The 24851-nt window shown below is 49.9% G+C and overlaps 2 protein-coding genes across 14 annotated transcripts in view; one reads left to right on the top strand and one right to left on the bottom strand.

Annotated features, from left to right (window-relative positions):
- Positions 1 to 15713, top strand: part of HNRNPM (heterogeneous nuclear ribonucleoprotein M) — an 89130-nt gene extending 73417 nt beyond the window's left edge. For 3 of the 11 annotated variants that reach the window (XM_081809696.1, XM_081809814.1, XM_081809664.1), the window contains 8 exons: positions 686 to 787; positions 2071 to 2115; positions 2580 to 2657; positions 6316 to 6414; positions 10076 to 10129; positions 12155 to 12957; positions 13596 to 13647; positions 15288 to 15713. In XM_081809696.1, the coding sequence (XP_081665822.1) occupies positions 686 to 787; positions 2071 to 2115; positions 2580 to 2657; positions 6316 to 6414; positions 10076 to 10129; positions 12155 to 12957; positions 13596 to 13647; positions 15288 to 15451 (1397 nt within the window). In that variant the 3' untranslated portion in view covers positions 15452 to 15713. The remainder of the gene's footprint in view (positions 1 to 685; positions 788 to 2070; positions 2116 to 2579; positions 2658 to 6315; positions 6415 to 10075; positions 10130 to 12154; positions 12958 to 13595; positions 13648 to 15287) is intronic. The other 8 variants (XM_006733837.3, XM_081809992.1, XM_081809962.1 and 5 more) reach the window with 6 other exon arrangements.
- A 1056-nt stretch (positions 15714 to 16769) lies between these two features.
- On the bottom strand, positions 16770 to 24771 carry PRAM1 (PML-RARA regulated adaptor molecule 1). Of its 3 annotated transcripts, none has more exons than XM_081809612.1 (10): positions 23837 to 24771; positions 20671 to 22006; positions 20520 to 20586; positions 20367 to 20443; positions 17860 to 17914; positions 17646 to 17772; positions 17337 to 17499; positions 17222 to 17255; positions 17057 to 17129; positions 16770 to 16955 (listed from the first exon to the last, which is right to left on the bottom strand). In XM_081809612.1, exons 1-9 carry the CDS (start codon positions 23837 to 23839, stop codon positions 17087 to 17089), a joined length of 1905 nt encoding a protein of 634 aa, XP_081665738.1. In that variant the 5' UTR covers positions 23840 to 24771; the 3' UTR covers positions 16770 to 16955; positions 17057 to 17086. The 3 variants fall into 3 exon arrangements, with proteins under 3 accessions (XP_081665738.1, XP_081665658.1, XP_081665694.1); XM_081809532.1 differs by having other exon boundaries at positions 17095 to 17129; XM_081809568.1 differs by having other exon boundaries at positions 17095 to 17129; positions 17646 to 17754.
- Between the last annotated feature and the right edge of the window lie 80 nt (positions 24772 to 24851).

Raw genomic sequence — 24851 nt, 5'->3', positions numbered from 1 at the left:
TGGGAGAGGGAGAGGGAGAAGCAGGCTTCCCACAGAGTCAGGGAGCCTGATGCGGGGCTCGATCCCAGGATCCTGGGATCATGACCTGAGTTGAAGGCAGACGCTTAACAACTGAGCCACCCAGGCACCCCTCTTTTATTTTATTTTATTTTTTTAAAGATTTTATTTATTTGTCAGAGTGAGAGAGCCGTGAGCACAAGCAGGGGGAGAAGCAGGCTCCTTGCAAAGCAAGGAGCCCAAAACGGGACTCAATCCCAGGACTCTGGGATCATGACCTGAGCCGAAGGCAGACGCTTAACTGACTGAGCCATCCAGGCTCCCCTTAATTGCCTTTTTTAATCAAGCGTTTCTCAATTCGAGATTTAGGGAAACATATCTGTGATTCTTACATGTGGGTTCATAATTCTTCTCTGTAATTTTCAAGTAACTGATTTTCACTTGTGCTTGTTTTATATATACCACAAACTCCAATCTGTAATTGCATATGAAAAGTTATGCCTTGAAAGGGATAGCTCCCAAGTGTACCAGTGTTGAGTTATGAATTAGGCCCTGGGTTTGCCCATGGAGGTGGGTGGATGGGCATGGAGTGTGACATACAGCACAGTAAACAAAGACTCTTTTTCCCTTGGAAGGTTATGGTTTTCTAAGTGGACTCTACACTTACAGCTTTCTCTTTTCTTTTCAGATGGACTTGGTGGTATTGGCATGGGGTTAGGCCCAGGAGGACAGCCTATTGATGCCAATCACCTGAATAAAGGCATTGGCATGGGAAACATAGGACCCGCAGGTGAGAACTACAGTGTACTTTGACTGGAGATGTCTGGGGAAGTTAGTTACTCAAGTGAACTATTGGGATAATTGGACATTGAGTACTTCAAATGGAATAAAGATTTAACGGGGGCAAAATTCCCTCCTTACTCATCTCTGATTCATTTTGATAAAAATAATATTTTGTGTTTTTACTGAATTGAATCCTTTTTTCAAAAATTGTTATACTTTGCATTTTATCCTTTCATGACCTTCCATGTTGAGGTAGTTAAGCTATTTGATAAAAGGAGGCAAGTCGGAGAGTTGGTCTTGCTCAAGGTCACACTATCAGTTAGTGACAGAGACTATAGGTCTCCTGACCATGGGACCACAGCACTGCCACAGTCTATTACCCAGACACCCGTTGGGCTCTCGCCTGGTGTTGATATGGCGTCTAGACTACGGTAGGGGCATTGATGGATACAGAAAGGCATGGAGGGCCTCATTACATGACAACATCGCCATCACGGGCCTCAGAGACACTGTTCAGTGTTGTCTTTGTTCAAGAAGATAAGAAATAGCTGCTGAATGAAAGCTTTGTGAAGAATATGTTTTAAACTCTGTTTAGCATTTTCATTCTGTGCGATGAGGCATTTACATACTATTAAGAACTATTTCATATTTATGACCACAGTCTTAGGTCTCTCTTGAAATCCTTTGAATTGCAGGATGGATGTCCCTTCACCCTGCTACTGTTAGTTCTGCATATCCCTTGTCTCCCTCCCAGATTAAACTCTGGGCTTCATCTCAACGCCCTGGACGATCACCTCACATGGCCCTATCAGTTTGACCGCCACCGCCCCCCCCCCGCCCCCCGACTAATGCCTAAGAAGAAAGGGGTGGCGGGGAGGGAAGCCTCAGTGTTTTTAGGAACTGCTATTTAGATAATTTTATCTTTTTAAACCTGTGTTCCCTGAAATAAGCTTCTAAAAAAGTGAGCTCCAGTTTGTACTGGCTAATTATATATCATGTTTAAAATGGTCTGACTTAGTTATTTATTAAAACTGTATGTGTAAAGAATTTTGAGTCATGTGGTGATTATTTTGTTAAAGACTTGTTAAAGACATAGTTTCCTGGAATGTGATAGTTTGACAGGTGAGATGGTAGAGCCCCCTCTGTCCTCCTTTTCCTTGACAATTAAAATATATTCATAACCAGGGATATTTTTTGTTCATTTGCTGGTTTGGAATTACTTGTGCTTTTTAAGTTCAAACATTACTGCTTTGACATAATTTTAGTTTGCATTGACTTTTTCTTTTTAAGGAATGGGAATGGAAGGCATAGGATTTGGAATAAATAAAATGGGAGGTAAGAGATTTAAAATGAAGTACAAATGTAATCACTTTTAGGTATGGTTTTCTCTCACCTTTCCTCTTTCTTTTCCCTTAAGCCTTGCATGAATTCTCACTTTGGTTTCCAAAAACTCTGAATCTAGAAATTAATTTTTCCCATCAGTCTTTCCAGTGGGTATCTTGGCTTTTGGTCTGGCTTTCTCACTAACTAGCTCTGTGACCTTGGGCAAATCACTCCATCTCTCTGGGCCTCTCTTTGCTTGTCTGTTAAGGGGGTTGGATCAGATTAGCTTTTTGAAGATGGTGATTTTTACTCGAGGGCACTAGCATTTTTTCCCCAAAAGCCCTTACACTTGGTAAGGAAGTTCTTGGCAGAAAATGCCCAGGGTGAAACTTGTGAAAAAATCTTTCTTTTCCTGATGAGTATAAGCAGTCTCATTGGAATGATGCTCAAATGGGAATGTCGAATGTCTCTTGCAGGCATGGAGGGACCTTTTGGTGGTGGTATGGAAAACATGGGTCGATTTGGATCTGGGATGAACATGGGCAGAATAAACGGTAAGACTCATGCTTCCTTCCTGCTTCCACCTGCCCCCTGCTAGCTGTTGGCTCTTGGGTGACCTTGAGGCAGCACACCCATTTTTAATGAATAATTGCCCCTTCCACTTTTCTATTGAATTCGATGTTTTTGAATTGCCTTAAATGTTATTAAAATCACAAGTTTGTATTCCAGAAGCTAGACTTCCTAGTAGGTGTTAATCCTGTTAGTCACTAAACTGTGTGTTGTGTTCTGAATCTCCCTGATAATTACCCAATAAAAATAGTAAAGCTTTTTTTTTTTTTTTTTATTTTATTTTTTTTTTTTTTAAAGATTTTATTTATTTGAGAGAGAGAATGAGAAAGAGCACATGAGAGGGGGGAGGGCCAGAGGGAGAAGCAGACTCCCCGCCGAGCAGGGAGCCCGATGTGGGACTCGATCCCAGGACTCCAGGACCATGACCTGAGCCGAAGGCAGTCGCTTAACCAACTGAGCCACCCAGGCGCCCAAAATAGTAAAGCTTTTTATTGTCTCCAGCACTAGCAAGCATCCTGTAGATACCTGTGGTTATGCTTTGCTCATTTTAAAATTGTCTTCAAGTGTAAGGGATTAGTTTTAGTTTCTTTGGAGTTTTTGATCAAATTTATATCTTCCCTGGAGTGCTGGAGTGCATCAGTTCTTGATCATCCGCTCTGATAAAACTCTGAGTTGTGAACAGAGACATTGATTTAATTTAGCATTTACATAGTGCAAATTTTGGTGTATTATCACTCGAAGCTTTCATCCCCTTAATAGAAATATACTATCATAGTAACAGTGTGTTTTTTCATTTAGTCCTTGCAAGAACCACATGATTTGTAGGTACTTTTATCACCATTTCGTCAGGAGCTGAGGCCCAGAGAGTGACTTGCCTAAGGTCACATGGCTAGTAATAATGGGATATATATGGATCCTGGCTATCTGGCTCCAGAGCCTGGCTCTTAGTCACACTGTGATCCTACTTTTCAGAACTGACTCCAGCATGGGCATCATCCCCTTCTCAGTGGGCCTGTAGAGTGTGTTTTGAGAAACCCTGCAGACTGTATTTCTGAAATCCTTTGGGGGTTGGTTGACTCTTTGAACCCCACCTGTGGGGATGTTGCTTCCCTTAAACACACAAACTTCCCTGGGATGGAAAGTCATTAAAGATTTGCATTTAAATGTTTCTTTGCTGACCTGCAGTATCCTTTAACGTGAAGATAGACTAGAGCAAGCGAGTATCTTCCTAGGATAACTGTCAAACTGGAAAGAAAGAAAATTCTGATGAATAAACTGCCCTTCTTCATGGGTTTGCCTTGTTCTAGATGATGATAAAAAGATATAAGGAAGTCCTCACTGTTAGGAATGATGGGACAAAGGTCTGCATTTCCAGTGTACTTTCAGGCTAGCCTGTAGCTCATAATGTGTATAGGAATTCTAATAAAAGGTGAGGAGTCTGGCTTGGTAAAGTGTTTGCTCAAAACAGATGAGTCATTAGGAAATGGGGTTTTTGCTCTGAGGAGTGGAGTGATGTCATTTAGAAGTGGATGGAGAGGGGTGGGGCTGTGCTGAGGAGTGTGAGCAAAGTCCTTGGTAATCTGGTAGGTGGAATGCCGCAGTCACAGTTCTGGGCCTGGTGATCAAAGGTTCGCAGTGCTGATTCTCCTGGAGAGCAACAGTGGGAGGATGTGTTCTGATGGAGTGTTCTTAGATGTTCTGAGATAAAGGTACTTCAGGTCCTCCCTCATCATCCTCTGCAGTAGACAACAGAGAATGCTTTACTTCCACTTGAGCTGTGTTCTGAGCTTTGAGTGCAGTCAACTTTATCAGGGGAAAAGTTGATAAAGATGTTTTGGATTTAATTTAATGTTTAGTTGGTGGCCGTAATGCATCCACCAAGGTCGTGGGTGCTGACATCAGACTGATGAGAAGTCAGTCTCGTCCAGTCAGTCAGCAATACAGGTCAAGTCCTGATAGAGAGGGTATTAAAAATTACAAATTAAAAAATCATCAAATGCCAAACAATGATATGGTACAATATTTGGCAAGGAAAACACTCTGGGTAGTTCATTGGAATTCACAGAGGGTGTCCTGAACTGTAGAGCCTGTTGACAGTTGGGAAGATGAGTTCTGTTTGGTTTTCTTTTTGTTTTTGTTTGGGAAGATGAGTTCTGAGGCCTTTGCTGACAAATTAATACCTACATATGACTTCCTTATCTCAAGGGGGCACAGTGCTGCCTTTTTTATGCCTTTATGATAGGGATTAAAGGAGTACAGCAGAGCATTGTCCATTACAGTGCCGCTCTGGGATTTCCCTTCTGCCTACCACATGCAAGCTTGCGCAAGTTAGTTACATTTTCAGCAGATGGCATGCCACCAACCTATGAGATTCAGTTGGGTCGATTCAAACTATGAATAGCAAGTTCACCATTGCTAAAATCTGTTTTTTTTTTTCTTCTTCTTTTTTTTTTTTTAATTAGAGAGAGTGAGCGTGAAGGGGGTTGGTGCAGAGGCAGATAGGGAGAATCAGATTACCCGCTGAGCAGGGAGCCTGATCTGATGTAGGGCTTGATCCCAGGACCCCGAGATCATGACCTGAGCCGAAGGCAGACACTTAAGAAACTGAACCACCAGGGCGCCCCTCTGCTGCATTTTCTAATTAATTCATAGTGGCTAGCCTGCTTCCACCCCTTTGGTAGGCTTGTTCACTTCATTGAAAGTATAGGGACTTGAGCTGCATATAACTATTTTCGGTAGTTCTGCGATAAAAGGTGATCACTATATAGCACCTGATTTTTAAGGAGCAACATTAACTAGATTTTTCAAGGACCTCTCAGTATGGGAGGGAGACACAGTGTGATACACATCTTACGTCTTGCTTTAGAGGAAAGAAGTAGCCAATGATGGGATCATCAAAGGCTTTCTCCAGCAGTTGACAGCTGTGGTAAGGCTTTCCCCAAAGAAGCTAAGACCTTTGTTTTTAAAAGATTGTTGCAAAACATAAGTCTTGGCTGTCAGCATAGAAAAAAATAATGAAGTTACCAACATCCTTGTGTAGATGAAACTACCTGTGTTAGTAGAGACGTCCCGTTACATACAGGCATGTTCCTATATTGTGTGTGGATGTGCTTTTGTTAGTAGAGCATGGATTTTTGCATCGGGTTTAGGTTCCAGCCTTTGCCTCACCCCTTAACTGGGCATGTGACCTTGGTCAAGTTACTAAGGCATTGGAGCCTCTTTCTTGGTAAAGGGGCAGTGATGTTGCAGGCTGTTGTGAGGATTCCATGAGCTGCTAGCACACGTAGAGCCCTGGGTGGGGCGGGGCACGTGGGAAGTACCCGGCAGGTGGTAGCTGCTGCCGCAGCCTCCTTTGGCTCAGCGTGTGCCCACGCCGGTTGCTGTAGGAGCAGGTGCTTGGTGTACCTTACGGGGGGCTTTACTGAAAGTTGTCAATTAGTCCTTAATGGATTAAAGGTAGGTAGTTTTCACGGATTCACTTGAGGTGACTTTTTTAAGGAAAAAAGGACGAATGATGGTTTCTCTGTAGAAAGAGTGGACATGCTGACTTGGTGGCGGCTGTTGTGTGCCTGTAGTGAATTTGTCATGTCTGAAACACAGTGGTATTCCTGGAAAGGCCTAGGGTAATATTTTTCTCCACAGAGATGGAGCGTGGCATGGGTGGAGGATTTGAGAGAGACTTTGCCAGAAACAAGATGGGAATGTCTCGAAGCTTTGGCGAGCCCCTTGGCAGAGGAATGGGTAAGAAGGCCCCACGTGGGCGGGGGCTCACCCCCTGGGGTGCAGGCTCATCCTCAGGTCCGAGGTTTTCTTAGGCAAAGTCAGCTGTTTTCCCATAGTCTTAAAAAACTGAACATTTTCTAGACCTAGGTAAAAACTTTTGGTCCTTGAATTTTTTGTTGGTATCAATAGAACCATTTTTCTTTAGTCTTTTCAGGTGGCTTCTTTGGTTGCATTGGTATAAGATGTTGGCTTGCTGTGGCAGTTAGAACTGCTGCGTTACCGAGCACTGGCTCTCTGGAGTGGTAGAGGTTTCAGAGACCCTGCTGAGAGAGGTGTGAGTTCCCTTGTCCAGGGCGCTGTGGTGGTCTAGTTAACGGATGGCAGGGTGTGCTTGCTGGTACCTTTAAAAGAGGCCTCAGGACCTGGAGTTTTCTGATGCTGGAAGGCCTGGCTTATTGGGCCGAAGTGCAGAGAAACGCTTGTTTCAGTTTTGGTTAGATTGCAAACAAAGTTTCTTCACTTCTCGGTGAGTGTTTCTCCCCTCTCCCGTTTTCAGTTTAGATGTTTCTGAGAATCCGCCAGCTTAATTCTTCATTAGTATGGTGCAAAAGAGATTGTCCAGTTTGGGGCTCTTAAGTTTGTGTCTGTCAAAGGTGATTTGGAGCGTGGATCTGTATTCTTCCCCCCATCTTCACCTGCTTCTCAATCTGTGCAGATGTGAGGCTTCTAGGTGACCGCCTCAGAGTGCTCAGCATCTTTCTTTGGGGGACCCATTGAGTTAGGTGAGGATTTTAAGCCCTTTTGTGTAAGTTTGTATTAGATACATTCTTAGAATTTATGAAGGTCCTAGAAAGATTCATCATCCAGCTCATCAGTGAGACCAGATTCTTCTGCAGATTATTTCTAGGACTCCCATCCTCTTCGTGTTGTGTCCTCCATGAAAACCAGGAACTATTAGAAACTGTTTCCCTCAGAGTGGAGGGAAACCGTTGTTTGGTGGAGACTTGTTTCTCTTTTTCCCTACTGTCAGTTAAGTAGCTGGAAGGACTTTCTTGTGTCTTACTAGGCTGGTAGTGAAGATAGTGAAGATTTCGTTTTTTTTCCTTGTACTTGTCTGATATGACTGACTGTAGTAGTTTTATTGTAGTTAATTCCAAAGCTTTAGGATTTTGGAGATGAGTTCATAATCTTTATGTGACTAGGTTAGCTAAAAGTTTCTCATTATCTATGACTGATCGTGTTTTTGTGTCCTGGAACAGCAGGATTTTTTTTTTTTTTTTTAAAGATTTTTTATTTTTTTTATTAGAGAGTACAAGCAGGGGGAGCGTCAGGCAGAGGGAGAGGGAGAAGCAGGCTTCCCGCTCAGCAGGGAGCTCTACGTGGGGCTCGATCCCAGGACCCTGGAATCATGACCTGGGCCGAAGGCAGCCGCTTAACCGACTGAGCCACCCAGGCACCGCAGCAGCAGGATATTTTTTTAAATACTTAAAAACTTTTCATTTGGTTGCAAACAGCAATTTGAGGGTGTGAAGAACAAGATGGCACATGACTTCGCTTCCATAGGCTCTTCTTCCTGCCTTAGGCCTTTAATTCTTTGCTACACTGTGGTGCCTCTCAACCTCTGTGATGAGGCTGGTGGCCTTGTCCTGGTTCGTGGAGAAGGGGTAGAGCTAGTGAGGTCATTATTTTTCATGGCAACAGGAAACTCCTCCAGTCCCGACCTGAATAGAAATGTCATCTATCTCCTGCTGCTTTGCCACCTTCTCTCTGATTGAGACTCTCTTGTCTCTTTGTCCTGAGACCTCCCAAAGTGACATGAGCATGAGCAAAGGGCTTTGTTCTGGAATTCCCTGCTGCTACTTGTGATCAGACCCAATTTAGTAAAAGGTGTCTAAGTTTAAGTTGGGATTTCAGACTAGTTGGCCTGGGTGGGTTTTTTGTTTTGTTCTGTTTATTCAGTTCTTGATTTCTCTCTCCTTTCTGGTTTTCACTTGAAAGTTGAATTGTTTCGGTGCTACTTTCTGTTGTGTCTCCCCATTCAGTGTCCCTTCTCTACTATCAAGGCAGTAGATCTTTGCCCTTGTTTCTGCAAACCACTGTACTTGGTGGTGCAGGGATGTAGACATGTGGTCCTTGATCTTGAAGGAGGTGGTGCAGCTGAGGAGACAATGCGCAGTGACTCAGGGCAGCACCAGAGGTCCGTACATAGAAGTGGCCTAGTGAGGGTGCCAGTGAAGATCTTGGTTCCTAGGCCCTTGGCAGACGGGTGAGCAACACACAAAGGTGATCATTTCCTACGTGGCTGATAGAAGTTTCCTGCTGAGAGCACTGGATCTGAGCAGAAGTGCAAGACCGTGCAGGAGTTGCAGTTTAAGCTGGAGGGGCTGGGTGTCTGAGAGAGTTCAGTGTAACTAGAGGGCGTACTGGCAGGATAGAGAGGGCTGACAGCATCAGGTGCAGAGGCTTGGAGGTGAGGGTCTACCTGGGGTCGGAAGACCAGATTCAAGTTCAGAGTCAGAGCAGGGAGGTCTGTGAATGCCCATGAAAAGAATTTTTCCTTTTTCTTCAAATCAGTGGTGTGCCGATTGTGAAGCTTTTGCAAGGAATATTTTGATCTAAGTGCCGATTTAGGAAAGTGAAGCTAGGCCTGTGTATGCTGAGTAGGATCGCAGGTGTCACGGAATAAGTAAGCCCTACTTGTTTGCAGGCTGGATGTCTGTTGTTTCTTGGTATGCTTTCCCACGTCCTTCCTGTAGCAGGTAGTTACAGTACCAGAAACAGCTGTGTGGTTAGGGATAATCTCTGTGGTCTCAGTCATAAAATGAGATATACTCTGTGGCTATTGGTCCACATTGCTGAGCACACTTTGTGACCAGAGAAGGGGGGTGGGTACAAATCTCTTTACAGGGTGAAGAGCTGAGAAGAAACTTTTAAAAGCTAGTACTAACCCTGTAGCATTAGACAAACTTTAAAGAGGTTTGGATGAATCGTTGGCAAACAAGCAACAGTGTTTTCTGTTTTCAACAGGGTGTTGGATGTGGTTTGGATGTGTTGGGGTTTTTATTTTCCTGAAGCTTTGTCTGTCACTTAATCATCATCACACCCAGCTCCTTCCAGGTGGGGCTGGTGGGCTTAGCTTGCTGGAGTCTTTCCATGCACGACTTGTTAATGAGGTCATACTTCAGCACGGCATGCAGTTGCTGCTGGTTTTCAGGGTTTTGGCAGTAAGTATAGCCACAGCTTTAGTTTGCTAAAGGATAACTGTGAGGTGTTGATTGGATCTGGTGGGTGAGTGCAGGCTTTAGCCGGAGTGCTGAGGCTCTGGACCAGCTTTAGGAAACTGTGCCACTGGCCCCGTTCTTGCTCTCATTTTCTAAGTTCACTTCATTGGTGCACACTGGCTCTTACTTAGCTCTGCTGGGCGCATTCCCAGATGGTCTTGCCAACTGGGCTCAGACTCTGGAGCTACATGGGATCCTAGTATCACGACCCATCATCAAGGACTCTTACAGTTTTCTAGTAAAATGATCCTGTCTGTGTGTGTATTTCTTAACCCCTCCCCCCCTTTCCTTGTTTTATTTTTAAATTAGTAATATTCTTATTCTGGAATCTGTAATAAACAAATTTCTGTTATCATAGAGAAATTTGGCTAATTTTTTTTTCTTCCTGATTTCCTTAGAAATCCTAAGTAATGCACTGAAGAGAGGAGAGATCATTGCAAAGCAGGGAGGAGGTAGGAAACGCTTAGTTTTGATGTTTTGATTTTTAGAATAGGCTGTTATTACTGGGGATAGTAGAGTGTAGTGGTGGAAAGTATGGGCTCTAAAATAGACTGCCTGGGTGGGAACCAGCTCTGTCTCTTCCTAGCTGTGTGACATTTGGCAAGTTACTGAACCTCTCTGTTTTCCATACTATAAATGGGGATATAATGGTATCTACCTCATAGGGTTGTTGTGCAGAGTACCTGAGTTAATGCATAGAAGAGAATACATACGTAAGTGCTATGTAAGCGTTAGCCATTGTCATTATTATAATATCCATGTAATTTGGGGACTTTGTTGTTTTAAATACCATAAAATTGTGAATTCCTGAAAGTAAATAACCTGATTATAAAAGTATACTAGCTCCATTCCTAACAAATGCTTACTCAACTGTACATTTGTACTGATAAATATTCAGAAAATTATTTTTAAAAAAATTAAATATCTGCAATCTCACTGCCCAGTGATGAGTGCTGTAAACATTTTGGACTATATCCTTCCATTAATACACACTTTTTTTTTTATGGATACTTAAAACTAAATGAACTTCTTTTGTCAGCTTGATCTCCCCTCCCCGCCCAGTGGCTCTGAGTGCCTTGGCATTTCCTTGGTAACTCCACTTGCTGATTATTTCTGTGGTGCGCTGATTCTAAAACTCCACATGGGCACCGTTTTTCCCTTGTTCTCTGCTGCTTTTGGCATCTGGGGGGTCAGCCTGATTTCTGATGTTCTTGAGCTTGCTACCTGCCCTTTTCTATTTATCTTGCTTTTTTTTTTTTTTTTTTTTTAAAGTAGTTTCTGAGAAATTTCTGCTCTCAGAGCAGAACTTGTGTTTCTTAAATTGTGTTTATATTTTGCCACTTGGTGTGCTATTACTCAGCATGACTAAGGAAATAGTCCTGGAGAAGTGGAGTGATATGTGAGGTCAGAGACTCACAGAAACTTCTGAGTCTCCTTTTCTTGAATTTACATCTTGGACTGGGCCTCTTGGGTCAGGAATGGGCTGGCTGTGGGCTCAGCTGACCTTTTTCAGAGGCAGGTGGTAGCGGTGGTGGTGGTGAAGCTTAAGTGAGAGGGACCTTGATGCTCTGCATGGTGGAAAAGTGGTGGGCGGTGGCCTTGCAGGTGGAGCCAGACCCTTCTTGTCCAGAGTTACCAGGTTCCCAGGGTCCCTGCATTGCTGACATGCCAGCATGTGTTGAGAACTGATCTGAGACCTCTTCTAGGGTCTACTCTGCAAGTGCCATCGACTTCTTTTCCTCCAAAGCCAGCAGAGTTATGCACAGCTCATTCGGGGGTTTTCCTCACAGAGTAAGGCTCCCTGGAAGTAGCTGTCTGTCCATCTAGATATAGAGGATCTATATTGGTGTTTGTTTTCTTTATCTCCTCTTAATTGCGTGGCTGTATACTAGCTGCTTTTTGCCTGGGGTGCTAAGGAAATGCAGCCATACTGGCCGTCAGCAGGGCATCTGAGAGGGACAAGCTGAGAGAAGGGTAAAGGTTGTGAGTGATTGGAATTGTCACATATAATCCATGTAATCCATCACACAGACTGACCAACTGAGGGTGGGGTTTCCGAGCTTCCTTCATTGAGAGCATTTCTCAGTTAAATTTGGTGGGGAGACCTCAGAGTTCTCAGGAACTGACAACCATGGCTCACAAAGCTAGTTACAAGTACTAGCGCTTCTGAAATAACATGGAGAACATTGTTGACACAAGTCCTCCAGGGTGGATTTTCTCCTTTTTAAAATTTTACTATGGAAATTTTAGCTGTTGCACAGATATAGGAAGAATGATGTCCTCACTACCCCGCCTTAACAATTGTCTGTCGACATTTGAGGGATGTCTAATGATAAATTGTTGTGGGATTTAATTCCTGAACTGGGGTTGAGCTTGTGAAGTGCCCAAGCCTCTGCACCCAGGTCACGCTCTGGCATGGTGTGCACACAGGTGTGCAAGTCCCTGATATCTGCCTGTGTTTTGTGTCCCTGTTCCAGGTGGAGGTGGAGGCAGTGTCCCTGGGATCGAGAGGATGGGCCCTGGCATTGACCGCATTGGGGGTGCCGGCATGGAGCGCATGGGCGCAGGCCTGGGCCATGGCATGGATCGTGTGGGCTCCGAGATTGAGCGCATGGGCCTGGTCATGGACCGCATGGGCTCAGTTGAGCGCATGGGCTCCGGCATCGAGCGCATGGGCCCACTGGGCCTCGACCACATGGCCTCCAGCATCGAGCGAATGGGCCAGACCATGGAGCGCATCGGCTCTGGCGTGGAGCGCATGGGTGCCGGCATGGGCTTTGGCCTTGAGCGCATGGCCGCGCCCATCGACCGCGTAGGCCAGACCATTGAGCGTATGGGCTCTGGTGTGGAGCGAATGGGCCCTGCCATCGAGCGCATGGGCCTGAGCATGGAGCGCATGGTGCCCGCAGGCATGGGGGCTGGCCTGGAGCGCATGGGCCCCGTGATGGATCGCATGGCCACCGGCCTGGAGCGCATGGGCGCCAACAACCTGGAGCGCATGGGCCTGGAGCGAATGGGCGCCAACAGTCTCGAGCGCATGGGCCTGGAGCGCATGGGCGCCAACAGCCTGGAGCGCATGGGTCCTGCCATGGGTCCAGCCCTAGGCGCCGGCATTGAGCGCATGGGCCTGGCCATGGGTGGCGGTGGCGGTGCCAGCTTTGACCGCGCCATCGAGATGGAGCGTGGCAACTTTGGAGGAAGCTTCGCAGGTTCCTTTGGCGGAGCTGGAGGCCATGCTCCTGGGGTGGCCAGGAAGGCCTGCCAGATATTTGTGAGAAATGTAAGTGGTTCTTCAGCAACTTGGTGGTGGTGGTGGTGGTAGGCACAAAGGGAGGAGGGGGCAGGTTGGCGTCAGAGTTGGTGCCCTCAGCAGGGAGGCAGAGGAGCAGCACTTAAGGCCACGTTGCTACTGTCCCCAAAGTCTGGTGCTGGTAGGATAAGAAGGGAATGGGAGAGCATAACGAACTCTGTGCAGCAGGAGCCCCAGGTTTTTGTACTGCTAGGCGGAAACCAACAGTGAGCTCAGGAACCCAGCTTCTTGATTCCCTTGGCTTGAAGAACCACTACCCCTGGGCATGACAGAGACAAAGGGCTATATCTGCCTTATCTTTATACCAAGTTGACCACCTTCAGTTACTGTTGAATGGTCTGTGGGCTGCTTACCATAGGCTCTGGTCGTTTGCATGATTCTCCCTTAGACAGTTAATGCCACAAAGGGAGTGCGCTTGGTGTGCCATTTTCGAACCTCATTCCAGACCGGTGTGTTTTGTTCTCTGCTGGTATCTCAGTTTGAAGGGTACCCTATTTCTCAGTGTTACAAGAAGTCCTGAAAGTTCCTCTCAGAGAGACCCTGGTGTTTATGCATTAGGACATTAGGATTTGGCTGTATCACTCATCAGTTTCTCCTTTTCCATTTAGCTCCCATTTGATTTTACATGGAAGATGCTAAAAGACAAATTCAACGAATGTGGTAAGTGTTTGGGAAAGGCTTTCTAGGTGCTTCCATGTGTTGTGGCTTCAGAAGTCTTAGCTTGTTAGTGATGCATTTGAGGGGTGCAATGAAGCTCCCATCCTGGTCTTCACAGCCACTTGCCATGACTCGAGGACCAATGGGACTTGCCATTTTTCTGCCTGTGCAAGTATTCAAGCCAGTTGTTGAGTTTCCTCTTATGTGTCAGACACTTCTCACCTGTGTTCTCATTTCAACCCCATCCTTCTCCTTTTACGGTTTTTGAAAGGAGGTGATGTCCCCATTTTGCAGATGAGTCAGGCAAAGTCACGTTGCCAAGGTCACATGGCTTCTACGTGACAAAGCTGAATAAAAACATCTGCGATGAGGTTGCTTTCTACCACCGCACTGTTGGTTCATGCCTCAGAGAGCACTTCCTCGGAAGTTCCCAGGGGTGAGCTTCTGTGTGAATGAGGCTGAGCGGCTCTGGTTGTGGTGGTTTCCTGGCACACCAGGCCACCTTTCTGAAAGGCTCATTGTGTGGCTGAAAGGAAGTGAAGTTGTCCCGGGTGAATGCCTGCTCCTCACTCCCACCACCTCTGTTCTTTTAACCATGTCAAGTGGGAGCCCGGGACCTAAGCCAGAAGTCTGGGTGGCTTGCTGGGTCAAGGCCTCCTCACTGTTTCTCATTTCCTGTTTCACTGGTAGTTCAGATTGCACCACTTTGCTGCTTCTCCTGGTTCTTCTCTTGGGGCAGCTGTTGAGCCATAGTGTGCCTTCTTGCCCTCGCCCCACTCCTTAGTTTCCACAGTGTAGTAGGTATTCTGAAAAGTCAAGTTGGATCAGGCTGCTCCCCTGCCTCAGGTGCCTGGAGGTGCCCATCTGCCAACGAGAGAAACTCACTAGCCCCTTTGTAACTTAGTCCCTCCTCTTTCATCTCCCTCCTGTCCCTGAACCCTGAGTTGCAAGTGTCATTCTCCAGAAGTGCTTTATTTCATGCTATTATAGTAAGAGTTTACCTTCTGGTGGACTTTAGTATTTCAGAACTGTCCCATGAGAAGCCCTCTAGATGTTGCCCTTCCCTTGGGCTGAGTTAATGGCTTTAGAAACGAGGGCCCCTTAGCATAGGCTAAACGGTCATGTCCTTAGCTCTTCCCCTATAGACTTGTTTCATGGTGGTGCTTGACACATACCTGGATGCTTAACCAGTACTTGAATGAATATGTGAAACCCACTTGTGAGATAGGACGCAGCCTGTGTGTGGACAGTACAGAAGTGTCCATTATATCACGATGGCCTCGTAAATGCTGTGGTGTGGGGTCTGGAAGATGAAGCCTCTGTAAAACTCACCTATAAGGTTGGCTTCACACAGTCCCCTTTATAACTTTCTTGAGTGTATGAGTATGCATTTGAAGCTGCCAGGAAGGCTTATCATGGGTCGATTGTTGTCCTCTTGGCAGAAGAATGGCAACATGGCTGAAGGCCATAGTCGCTGGATTCCAGCTATTGTGTTCTGAGCATTCGTGTGCCAGGGCCGCTCTCCCTTTTGACTCTGTCCACCGAAATCCAACAGGTGATCTGGACTGAGTGGAGCCCAGACTGAGGCTGAGCTCTGGGTTTGCCTGATGAGTTGTGGTCTCTTCTTCCCTCCCTGTGCCCAGGCCACGTGCTGTATGCCGACATCAAGATGGAGAACGGGAAGTCCAAGGGGTGCGGTGTGGTTAAGTTTGAGTCGCCAGAGGTGGCTGAGAGAGCCTGCCGGATGATGAATGGGATGAAGCTGAGTGGCCGAGAGATTGATGTTCGAATCGATAGAAATGCTTAAGCAGTTGCCTTTTTTAAACATCGATACCAGACCTCTGAATTTGTATTTTTTCTTGTTAACCATTTTAATTTGTTGGCTGGATGTATAAAGATGTTTAAAAAATTCAGTTGCTTTTTGGGGTAATTTGAATTACTTTTTTAATGACTGGGGTTCCATTTGACTGTTTGCATTGAGATTGCAATGTGCGCAATTTTTTTTGTAGTTGTGGCATCTTGTTGACATCGAATATGACTTTGATAATAAATACCAGTTCCTGAAAAGATGCTTGCTTTTTGCCTGTGTGTTGTGGGGCACCCACCTCCGGTTTGGGGAGCTAGAGCCAGTTTTCTTTCTCCCCTTGGAGCTGTGACCACTGGAGGTCTCATCCCTATTCTTGCTTTGTCTGTGGACCCTGAGGGTGGAGGGCATGGACCCTGGCCACTTCAGGAGAACTCTTTATGGAAACAGTCCTGAGTGGACTTGAATTTTCCAGTGCTGGTGACAAAGCACTTGGATATTAGCGGTCCTCAGAGCCGTTCTCTCTCCCTCCTGTGCTGTTGCTCTTCGGGGCACAGACATTGTGTCAGGCTCATTTCCAGTTTGGCTTTTGTCATAGTCCACTTTGGCTGCTATAACAAAATACCATAAGCTGGGCAGCTTATAAACAACAGACATGTATTTCTCACGGTTCTGGAGGCTGGGACGTCCAAGATCAAAACACTGGCTGATTCCATGTCTGGTGAGGGAACCTGATCTTGGTTTATAGATGGTACTTCCTAGCTGTGATCTCACATGGTGGGAGTGGCAGGGGAACTTTCTTGGGCCTCTTTTATAAAGGCAGTAATCACCCCCCAGACAGCATCACATTGGGCGTTAGGCTTTCAACATAGGAATTGTGGTGTGTGCTTGTGGGGGGTGGGGGGCATATACTTTCAGTCCATAGCAGCTTTTCTTTGCTACAGTAACAGACTGAGGAGGGTGTGAGTTTCTGAGCATATTTAGAACTCTAGCGGTTTAGGCTGAACGTGATACCTGGGCTCTGTCAGAACTGGGTCACCCCTCCCTTTTCTCCCCCAAGATGTGATCTCATTCATACGTAGGTCCGCTTGGGCTACACAGCTATGTGCAGCTTGTGCGGAGCTGCCGCCACTGCTTGTCACGTTTGGTTGTGGGGTCCTAGCCTTGCCACCTTCTCCCTGCCACACTTTCCTCCTCCTGGTGTTTCTCCCTGAGGGGTGAGACCGTGGAGGGATGGGGTCGACCTCGCAGACCCCCAAGTGTTTGATCATGACTCCACTGTGTGCCAATCAGGAGGGAAAGAAAAGACAAGAAGCAGGAATCACTTTCAGTAGAAGCTTTATGTGGTTCATGTATGTAGGCAGGCATGAGCCTGGGTGGTTCTGTGACTGCCAATCTGGGATCCAAGACTCCTGGGTTAGTGGGTGGCTGGGCTGGCCGGTTGTCCTGGGTACCCACACCTGTGGGCCTTACCGTTTCCGGGGGGATGGTCGGCTCTCCAGAGGGTCTGCCGAGGAAGGGTGATTTGCAGTGACTCCTCTCCCCGTAAACGGATAATGAGCAGCCCTCAGGGAAACGGGGTGAGGGGTTTACCTCCTTCCAGCCTACCTCTGGTCCCTTCCAGCCTACCCAGAGCATCTACATGCCCCAGAAGCCAACATCGTCATACACCTCCGTTTCCCTGGCAGAGAGCACAGTTGGGTCAGTAAGAGTCACCTTGGCCCACTGACCACCCCGCCCTCCCCGTCACCCCCAGTCAGGGCCAGCACTCACAGGGGCAGTAGAGCTGTTCTGGGCACGTAGCCATCTGCAAAGAAAGTAGGATAGGTAAGCTCCCAGCCTTGGTGGTAGCCTGTTTCCCTAGGACTTCCTGGTCTGTCTGACTTACATTTGCCCTTGGTGTCCCGGCACAGCATCTCATCCTTGTTGGTGAACTCGATCACCTCCAGGATCTCCCCACGCCGGATCCCCAGGTGCTTGCCACCCCCACGACGTGTCTTGGCGTTGGGATCGATCATCATCCTTGTCTGAATCACTATCTCCCCCTCAAACTGGGGAGGGATATGTTAGAGCTTTTGTTTTGTGCTTTCACCCCAGGAACCCCGTCTTTCTGAGGATTGAATTTGTGGGGCCTTGGTCAGTTGGGGCTGTGCCCAAAACTCCAGGGCTCTTGTTTCGAGGATTCTGGTGTTCACACCTTGAACTTTTTCCGGAACTCCCTCTCGGCCTTCTCTGCCTTCCGGATCTGCTTCAGGGTCTTTGGGTCTGTGGGTGGCAACTGCTGTGGCTGGGGGGCCTTCTCCTTCCTGAGGAATTGGATGCTCCTGAGGAAGATGTGCTCCTCAGGGGCCCCCTCCGTGTCCTCCCAGAGCTCAGCCCCTCTGTGTTACATGCCCTTTGCCCTGTGGTACCTGAGTTCTGGATCTTGTGGTGGCCTGGGAGGTTGCTGGGTAGATGGCACGTCATCTGGGAGCAGTCAGAGCGCTGAGTTAGGGCAGGGACCGTTGGCTCAGCCTCCCTCTCGACACTAGTGGCTTGATCTTGAATGAGCTTTCCCTGGGTCAGTTCTCAGGACATCCACCCCCTCCCAAACCCCACCCTGCCCACCTGCCCATCTTCTCCCTAGGCCTTTCTCCTGGGTTGTGAGTTCTAGTGGATTGGCTCTTGTTTTCGTAACTCCTACTGCATGGCAGGCATGGCAGAAACTGTTTACTAGAGTAACTCATTTCAGCCCTCACAGCAACCTTACTACTTAGGGTAGTAGGCAATACTGTCATTCCCAGCTCATTGATGAGGGAAATAAAGGCTCTGAGTGGTAAAGCAATCCTGCTCCAAGGTCATCTGGCTGGAAATGATACAAGCAGGATTTATTTGCAGGATTTTGAGGCCATTTCATGTCTGTCTCCTAGAGTAGGTTGGCTTCTGGGAATTGTCATGGGTTCTGGGTCAAAAATAAGGCAAAAGCATTTCTTAGAGCAGATGAAATGGATGTCTGAGAAGGGGCTGGTGGGGTGGGGTTCCTGGACTGGCCTGGCTGGTGCTGAGACCAAATTGTGAGGGGTCTGCCTGGTGAGGGCTGACTTCCTGGCAAACTGCCAGCCTTCCAGGGAGGATTCTGCTGGCCAGGGTTTGGCTTACGGCGAGAGCCTCGTGAATACCAGTTGAGTGAAGGATCCAGAACATGAAGCCCCCAGCTTTTTGCACCAGACTCCAGCCTCGGCCTGGTGCTCAGATGTGACGGTGCCATCTACAGTCTCACCCAGGACATTCCCTCTGGCTGCTTCCCCTTCTCCCAGAGGCACCCTAGGGCCCCTGCAAACCCAGCACAGTGTAGAGCACGCCCCTGGGCGCCGTGGTGCAGGGCAGACTTGGCATACCTGCGGCCCGGATTTCTGGCATTGTGACCCTAATCAGGCCACGCAGGTAAGGCAGGCTCTGAGGGGGACCTGTTGAAATTCTGGGTAAGAGCCAGGTCTGGTGGCCTTAGCCCTTTCCAGGGGAGCCCCCAGCGGTGCAAAGAACCTCTGGAGTGGGGCCGAGTGGGCGGTTAGACTTGGGCAAACTTTGGGACAATCCGTACTACCAGTGAGGGCCCACATAGTGTTTCAAGAAGAGAGATTTGAGAAGTGCATTTGATTAGAGTCTTGCAGAATGACTGGCATGGAATGGGGAGACGACTGTCCATGGGCAGGGACAGTGAGCAGAGGTGGGGATGTTCCTGGTCTGTTTGGGATTGGGGAAGGGGTGGGCCAGTTACTGCCTTTCTCCATGTCCCTGGCCCCAAGAGTGGCCCCCAGACCCCGCCACAAGAGCCTCACCAGAGCGGAAGCAGGAGGAGCCCTGTCAGGAAGCTCTGCTAACAGAGGGTGTTGCAAGTAGCCCCTGAGGAAAGCCCAGGAGAAGCAGAAGGGGCTCAGGAAGGAGTAGTAGAGGCAGCAGATCTGGTGCAGGGGCGGGGGGTGGGTGGTTGGGGGGGAAGCGGGAGCATCCCAAAGGCACCCTTAATAAAAGGTTCCCCTGTAGGAAGCCCTTCCAGAGATGGGGCCAGGAAACAGTCTGGGAGCACAGGGCTTGGGCAAGTTGCTTCTCGGGTCCTCAGGCTTCCACCTGAAGCCTGTCGGGGACAAGGGGTCAGCTGTTGCCGTGGGGACGGGGGCGGTTGTGCATGTTCAGTGATGGTCACGTACAGGGCTTGCATAAAAGTCACTTTTTTTTTTTCCCCCACTCAAAATTGGTAAAGGCATTAACCCTGCAGCTGGGCTGGAGACATGTCTGCTTTGCCACTGCCCTGCTCTCCAGGAGCAGATGCTTGGAAGAAGAGAGGAAGAAAAGGGTCCTTAGGAACCCCAGAGCACAGAGTGTCTAGTAGGACTACAGGCTCGGGTCTTTGTCTCCACCCCATGCCTGAGTTCAGGCCCCAGTCCGACCTGGACATCCAGCAAGCACCTCCAACACAACAGGTCTGCTGTGGAAGCTGAAACCTTGTCCCCAACTCAGGGATACCTCCAGTCTGCGCCCAGGCGTTAGGCATGAAACTTGGGCCTCATCCATGTCATGAGCTGGCTTGCTCCCGCTCACCCCTGCATCACATGCCACCAAGTCCACTTCCTGATCCTTCCACTGCTCTTTCACACCTTCTCCCACCACCCTGCCCCCTCCCCCCGCCCAGGCCACACCATGCTCACTGCTGTTGGTCTTTAGGGTGCCCTACCTCCTCCTGTTCTGCCCATCAGGAGCTGGTAGGACTTTTCTGAAAGGCCCTTCCTGCCCTCTACTTTCTCCTCTGGCACTGCCAGGGAGATGGATTGTCCCTTGGCTTCACACCAGCAGCATGGCAGAATATGCCCTTGCAATGAATGGTCCCGAGGGGCCTGGGCAGGATGGTCTGACTGAGAGCTCAGCCCCACCACCAACAAACCTCTGCCCTTGGGGCTGGGGCTGGGGCTGTCCGTGGGCTCCACGTCGTCATACAGCTCGTAGGCCTCGTCCTGGTCCCTGCGGGAATACCCGAGATAGGGGTCTCTTCCAAGCCTTCGACCTGCACCAGGGCCCGCTTACTCCCCACACTCACTGTGGGATGTCTTTAGTCTGTCGGGCCTGGGAGTGGATCCCAGCAGAAGAACGGGTCCTCCTCAGAGCTGTGGAGGGATGAGAGCAGGAGGGAGGCAGGCCCTGCCAGGGAGCCTCTTCCCCAGCTTTCTGCCTGGGTTGCCCTGACCCACCTGCGGCTGTGGCTCTCCGGAAGTTCTGGACATCCCTGGGGCCAGGAGGCAGCGGCGGCTTGGCTGGAGGGGGTCCCAGGCTGCTGACTGGGGGCAGAGGCCTCCGCCGGGGTGGGTAGCTGGGTTTGAGGCCCAGCCTCGACCCTCCACTGTGAATGGGAACTCCTGACCTCTGCTGCCTGGCTCCAAAGCCAGGGCTGAGTGGGAGCCTGGGGCGGGAGGCTGTGACAGCAGTGGGAAGTGAGCTCTCTGAAACAGAGCCAGGAAGGGGGGGCTTTTTAGGGAGATCACCAAAGAACTCAGCGTGCAGGTGCTTCTTGGGCAGAGCACTGGACTCGGGCTGCAGAAACTTCTTGGGGAGCAGGCCAAACTCGGGCTCCGAGGACACTCTGGTGAGGCTCCCCAGCTCAGGCTGCAGGGGCTTCTTGGAGGGTGCTTTGAATTCAGACTGCCGTGGCCGCTTGGGAAACACACTGACTTCAGGCTCTGAGGACCTCCTGGTGAGGTCACCAAAATCAGGGTGCAGGAGCTTCTTGGGGAGGTCATTCAGCTGAGGGGCTGGGATCTTTTTGGGAAATGCATTGAAATTGGGCTGTGAGGAGTGGGGGTGGGGCTCACTGGACTCAGGCTTCCAGGGGGGTGTCTGAGGGACCTCACTAAACTCAGGCTGTGGCAGAGATTTCTTAGGGAGGCCACCAACCTGAGGCTGCGGGGGTTTTCTGGGGTGCACACTAAACTCGGGCTGTGGGGGCTTCTTGGGAAGTGTACTGAAGTCGGGCTGGGAGGAGTGGGGGTGGGGCTCGCTGGACTCAGGCTTCAAGGGGGGTGTCTGAGGGACCTCACTAAACTCAGGCTGTGGCAGAGATTTCTTAGGGAGGCCACCAACCTGAGGCTGTGGGGGCTTTCTGGGATGCACACTGAACTCGGGCTGCGGGGGCTTCTTGGGAAAGGTACCGAAGTCAGGCTGGGAGGGGTTTGGGGTGGCCTCATTGGGCTCAGGCTGCTGGCGCTTCTTGGGGAAGGCGCTGGATTGGGGCTCTGGCGGGGGCTTGGCAGGGTGGCCGGCCACAGGCTCAGGCTGCAAAGCTTTCTGAGGGGCCTCGAGCTGTGGGAACTTCTTGGAGGGTTCACTTGGCTCAGGTTTGGGGGGCTTCCTGGGCAGATCAGTGCAGTTGGGCTGCAGGGGCTTCCTGAGGTGCTCGCTTAGCTCAGGTGGTGGAAACTTCTTTAGAAGTTTGTTGAACTCAGGCTTCGGGGGTTTTTTGGGGTGTTCGCTGGTCTCAAGCTGAGAGGCCTGGAACTTTGCTTGAAGGCTCCGGAAGTCCTGATGGCTCCCCTAAGGGACATGGAGCCAGTCAGGCAGAGACTCACACAAGGGTTCTTCTAGCTCCTCTTTGCCACCCTTTGTCATTGGCTCCCTCTCCTGTTGGCTGGGCCTTCCACCCTTGTCTCCAGGCTCCCTGGAGTCCTGACCTCTCCACTTAGGCACTGCATATGCCCCCAACCTCACCCCCATCAGGACCCAGGCTCCCAATGCTCCCCCATAGCCTCTGCTTCCACAGTTGGTGGTGCCTTCTAAGTGTCCTTGAGATACCCTGTGCTTTCATGCTCCACATCCCTAGTGCCTTCTGTTCTGATTTCAAAATACATCCAGAATCCAGCCACTTCTCACTGCCTGTACCACTGTCATGCTGGCTGGAGGAACCCAGGCTCCTCCCCGGTCTCCTGCCCCCCCCGTCTTCTGCCTCTCCCTCTGCCCCTTGCACCCCCATTCTGGCCAGGACCCTCCCCCACAGCAGCTGGAGGAAGCCCCTCTGCTCAAAATGTGGCAATGCTTCATTTCCCCATGGTAAAAGCTAAAGATCTCATGAAAGCCTTAAACCATCAATCTGCCTCCCTTACCCAGTTACCTGGGCCTGGCCTCCGCCTCTCCCCTGCTCTCTCCCCGCCCCCAACCCCTCTTTCTTGGGCCTTTGTCCGGCCCTTGCCTCTTCCACCTCCAGGTCTCTGCTGATACTTTCTTATTAGAGAGGCCTTCCTCCCAGACCACCCTCATTTAAAAAAATGGATTTCCCCTTTGCAGAACTCTCCATTCTCCCCAACCTACTTTTTTTCTCTCAGTACCTGCCACTATGTATCATACAGTTTATTTTATACGGTTTCACAAATGTGCCTTGGCTTGTTTGTTCTCTCTGCCCCCCTAGCCCCTGTGGAAGGTCAGCGACTTGGCTCACTCATTGCTGTCCTCCCAGTACATGGCACACTGTTGGTGCTCAGTAGGTACTTGCTGAAATATACGGGATACAAAGGCGTATACTCAGCCACGTCCAGTTTGATTGTCACAGACTCATGTAGAAAGACGTGGAGAGACACAGACCTGGAGGCAGATGTGGGCTCAGAGTCTCATGGTCCCAGACACCCTTGTTGACGGTCAGGGCACTCACAGTCGAGAACACCCAGGAGAAGCGGCAAGCCGGCCCAAGCAGCGGCCCGGTCAGGCCTGTGCACCGGCTGTGGCGCACCTAGTCCGTCCCAGGTACCGTCTCGACCGGCCCCATGCTCTCCGTAACAGACACGGGCGGGTGCACGAGTAGGCCAGGCCTGCTCTGACCAGGGGGCCCCACTGCAGGCCCCCAAGCCTGGCTTCACCTGGACCCTAGGAGACTGGGAAGGGGGAAAGGGCAGAACCGTGGAGACTGTGCTCCTGTCTGTGCCCCACCCAGAGAACGAGGAAAGGTAGTGATCCCCGCCTGGGGCCTGAAATGCCTCTATTAAAGCCCCGCTCCAGGTGGGTTGGGGGAAGGATTCCGGGGTCACCCACAGGCCCAGAGAAATCAGGGTCAGCAGGTCATGTCTTGGGTGACTACTGGGGTGGGGGGTGGGTGGCGGGTACATGACCCACTTTGTCACCCGCAGGAAGCCCCTCTCTTCACCCTGGCCTCCTGTCCCCAGGTTGCTGTTCATGCTGACCTGGGAGGAGAGTAGTCTGGGCCATCTGCCTGTTCCCCCTATTAAAGTCCCAGCCCCAGCCTGGGCCACAGGCCCTTTGGGGCCCCAGCTGTCCCAGTGATGCATCCTGGCTGCTTCCCACCTCTGGGCCTTTGTGATGGTCCTTGCCATTTCCCGGGGGATGAGGGGGCTCTCCTAGGGTTGGGGGTTCACTCACCATGCTTGCAGGCGGGTGATGGGCCACAGGGCAAGTGGGACCTGAGCTGGGCCGGTGCCTTCAGGAAGTGACTGTGGCTTCTGCTCCCCGGGCCCCACGGGGGTGGGGGATGCTGGCGGGGTGGGGAGGACACAGGAGGAAGAAAAGGAGGCGGAGACAGCCCCTGCCTGTCCCCAGATCCTGCCTGGCACTTGAGTTCCTGTCCTGCCTGCTACTGTCTCCATGGTCTCCATGCTTCGTGCATCGGCTGTGAGCACATGCCCAATGTGGCCACCAGTTGTTTGTGTTTCTGGGGGCTGGCTGACTTCTGGTCTCCAGGGAGGACTCCGTGCCAGGCCCTGAGGGCCTCCCTGGGAGGGGGAGTTCTCTGGGGGTAAGGGGCATGGTCAGCTCTGGGCCAGGAGACTCAGGGGTTCGGAGAGCATGATGGGTGAGGCCCTTCTGCCGGCTCGTTTCCTCATCTGCCTGCCTCATTTCCACACTTCCCCACTGTCAGAGTCTCAGCTCTGAGCAGGACTTCCCTATTATAGGGGCAGATGTCACATGGGTCGTGGACAGCTGTGGGGGGCAGAGGGCCCAGCTGGGATGGCAGATTTGGGGGTGGGTGGGTTGGGTGGGTAGTAGCTAAGGCCTTGCCCTCCCCCACCCTGGCGAGGGAGGGAGTCTGAGGGCCAGGGGAGAAAATGGAGACAGCAGGGAGAGCAGTGAAGAGGGGGCGAAGGGGGTGGGCCGAACTAGCGCTGTGGGGGTGTGAGGCCCAGCCAGATAGAGGCGAGCCCTAACCACAGGACTTGGTCTGCAGGAGGTCAGTGACTTTGGACACAAAGGGAGAGCGCAGAGCCCTGACAAGTTTTAGCTATACATGGAAATAGCTTTAGGAGTTTACGAAAGGATGGAAGGAAGCTCCTGGAGATTCTGACTTAATTGGCCCTAGCCTGGGGATTTCTTTTTTTTTTTTTTTAAGTGACCTCTACACCCAACTCGGGGCTTGAACTCACAACCCCGAGATCAAGAC

Source organism: Leptonychotes weddellii, chromosome 1 (assembly GCF_054177405.1).
Source record: "Leptonychotes weddellii isolate Sample4059 chromosome 1, ASM5417740v2, whole genome shotgun sequence".
In the NCBI taxonomy this organism is placed as follows: Eukaryota; Metazoa; Chordata; class Mammalia; order Carnivora; family Phocidae; genus Leptonychotes; species Leptonychotes weddellii.
Note: the sequence above shows the minus strand (reverse complement) of the source record. Positions and strands in the feature narration are given on the sequence as shown.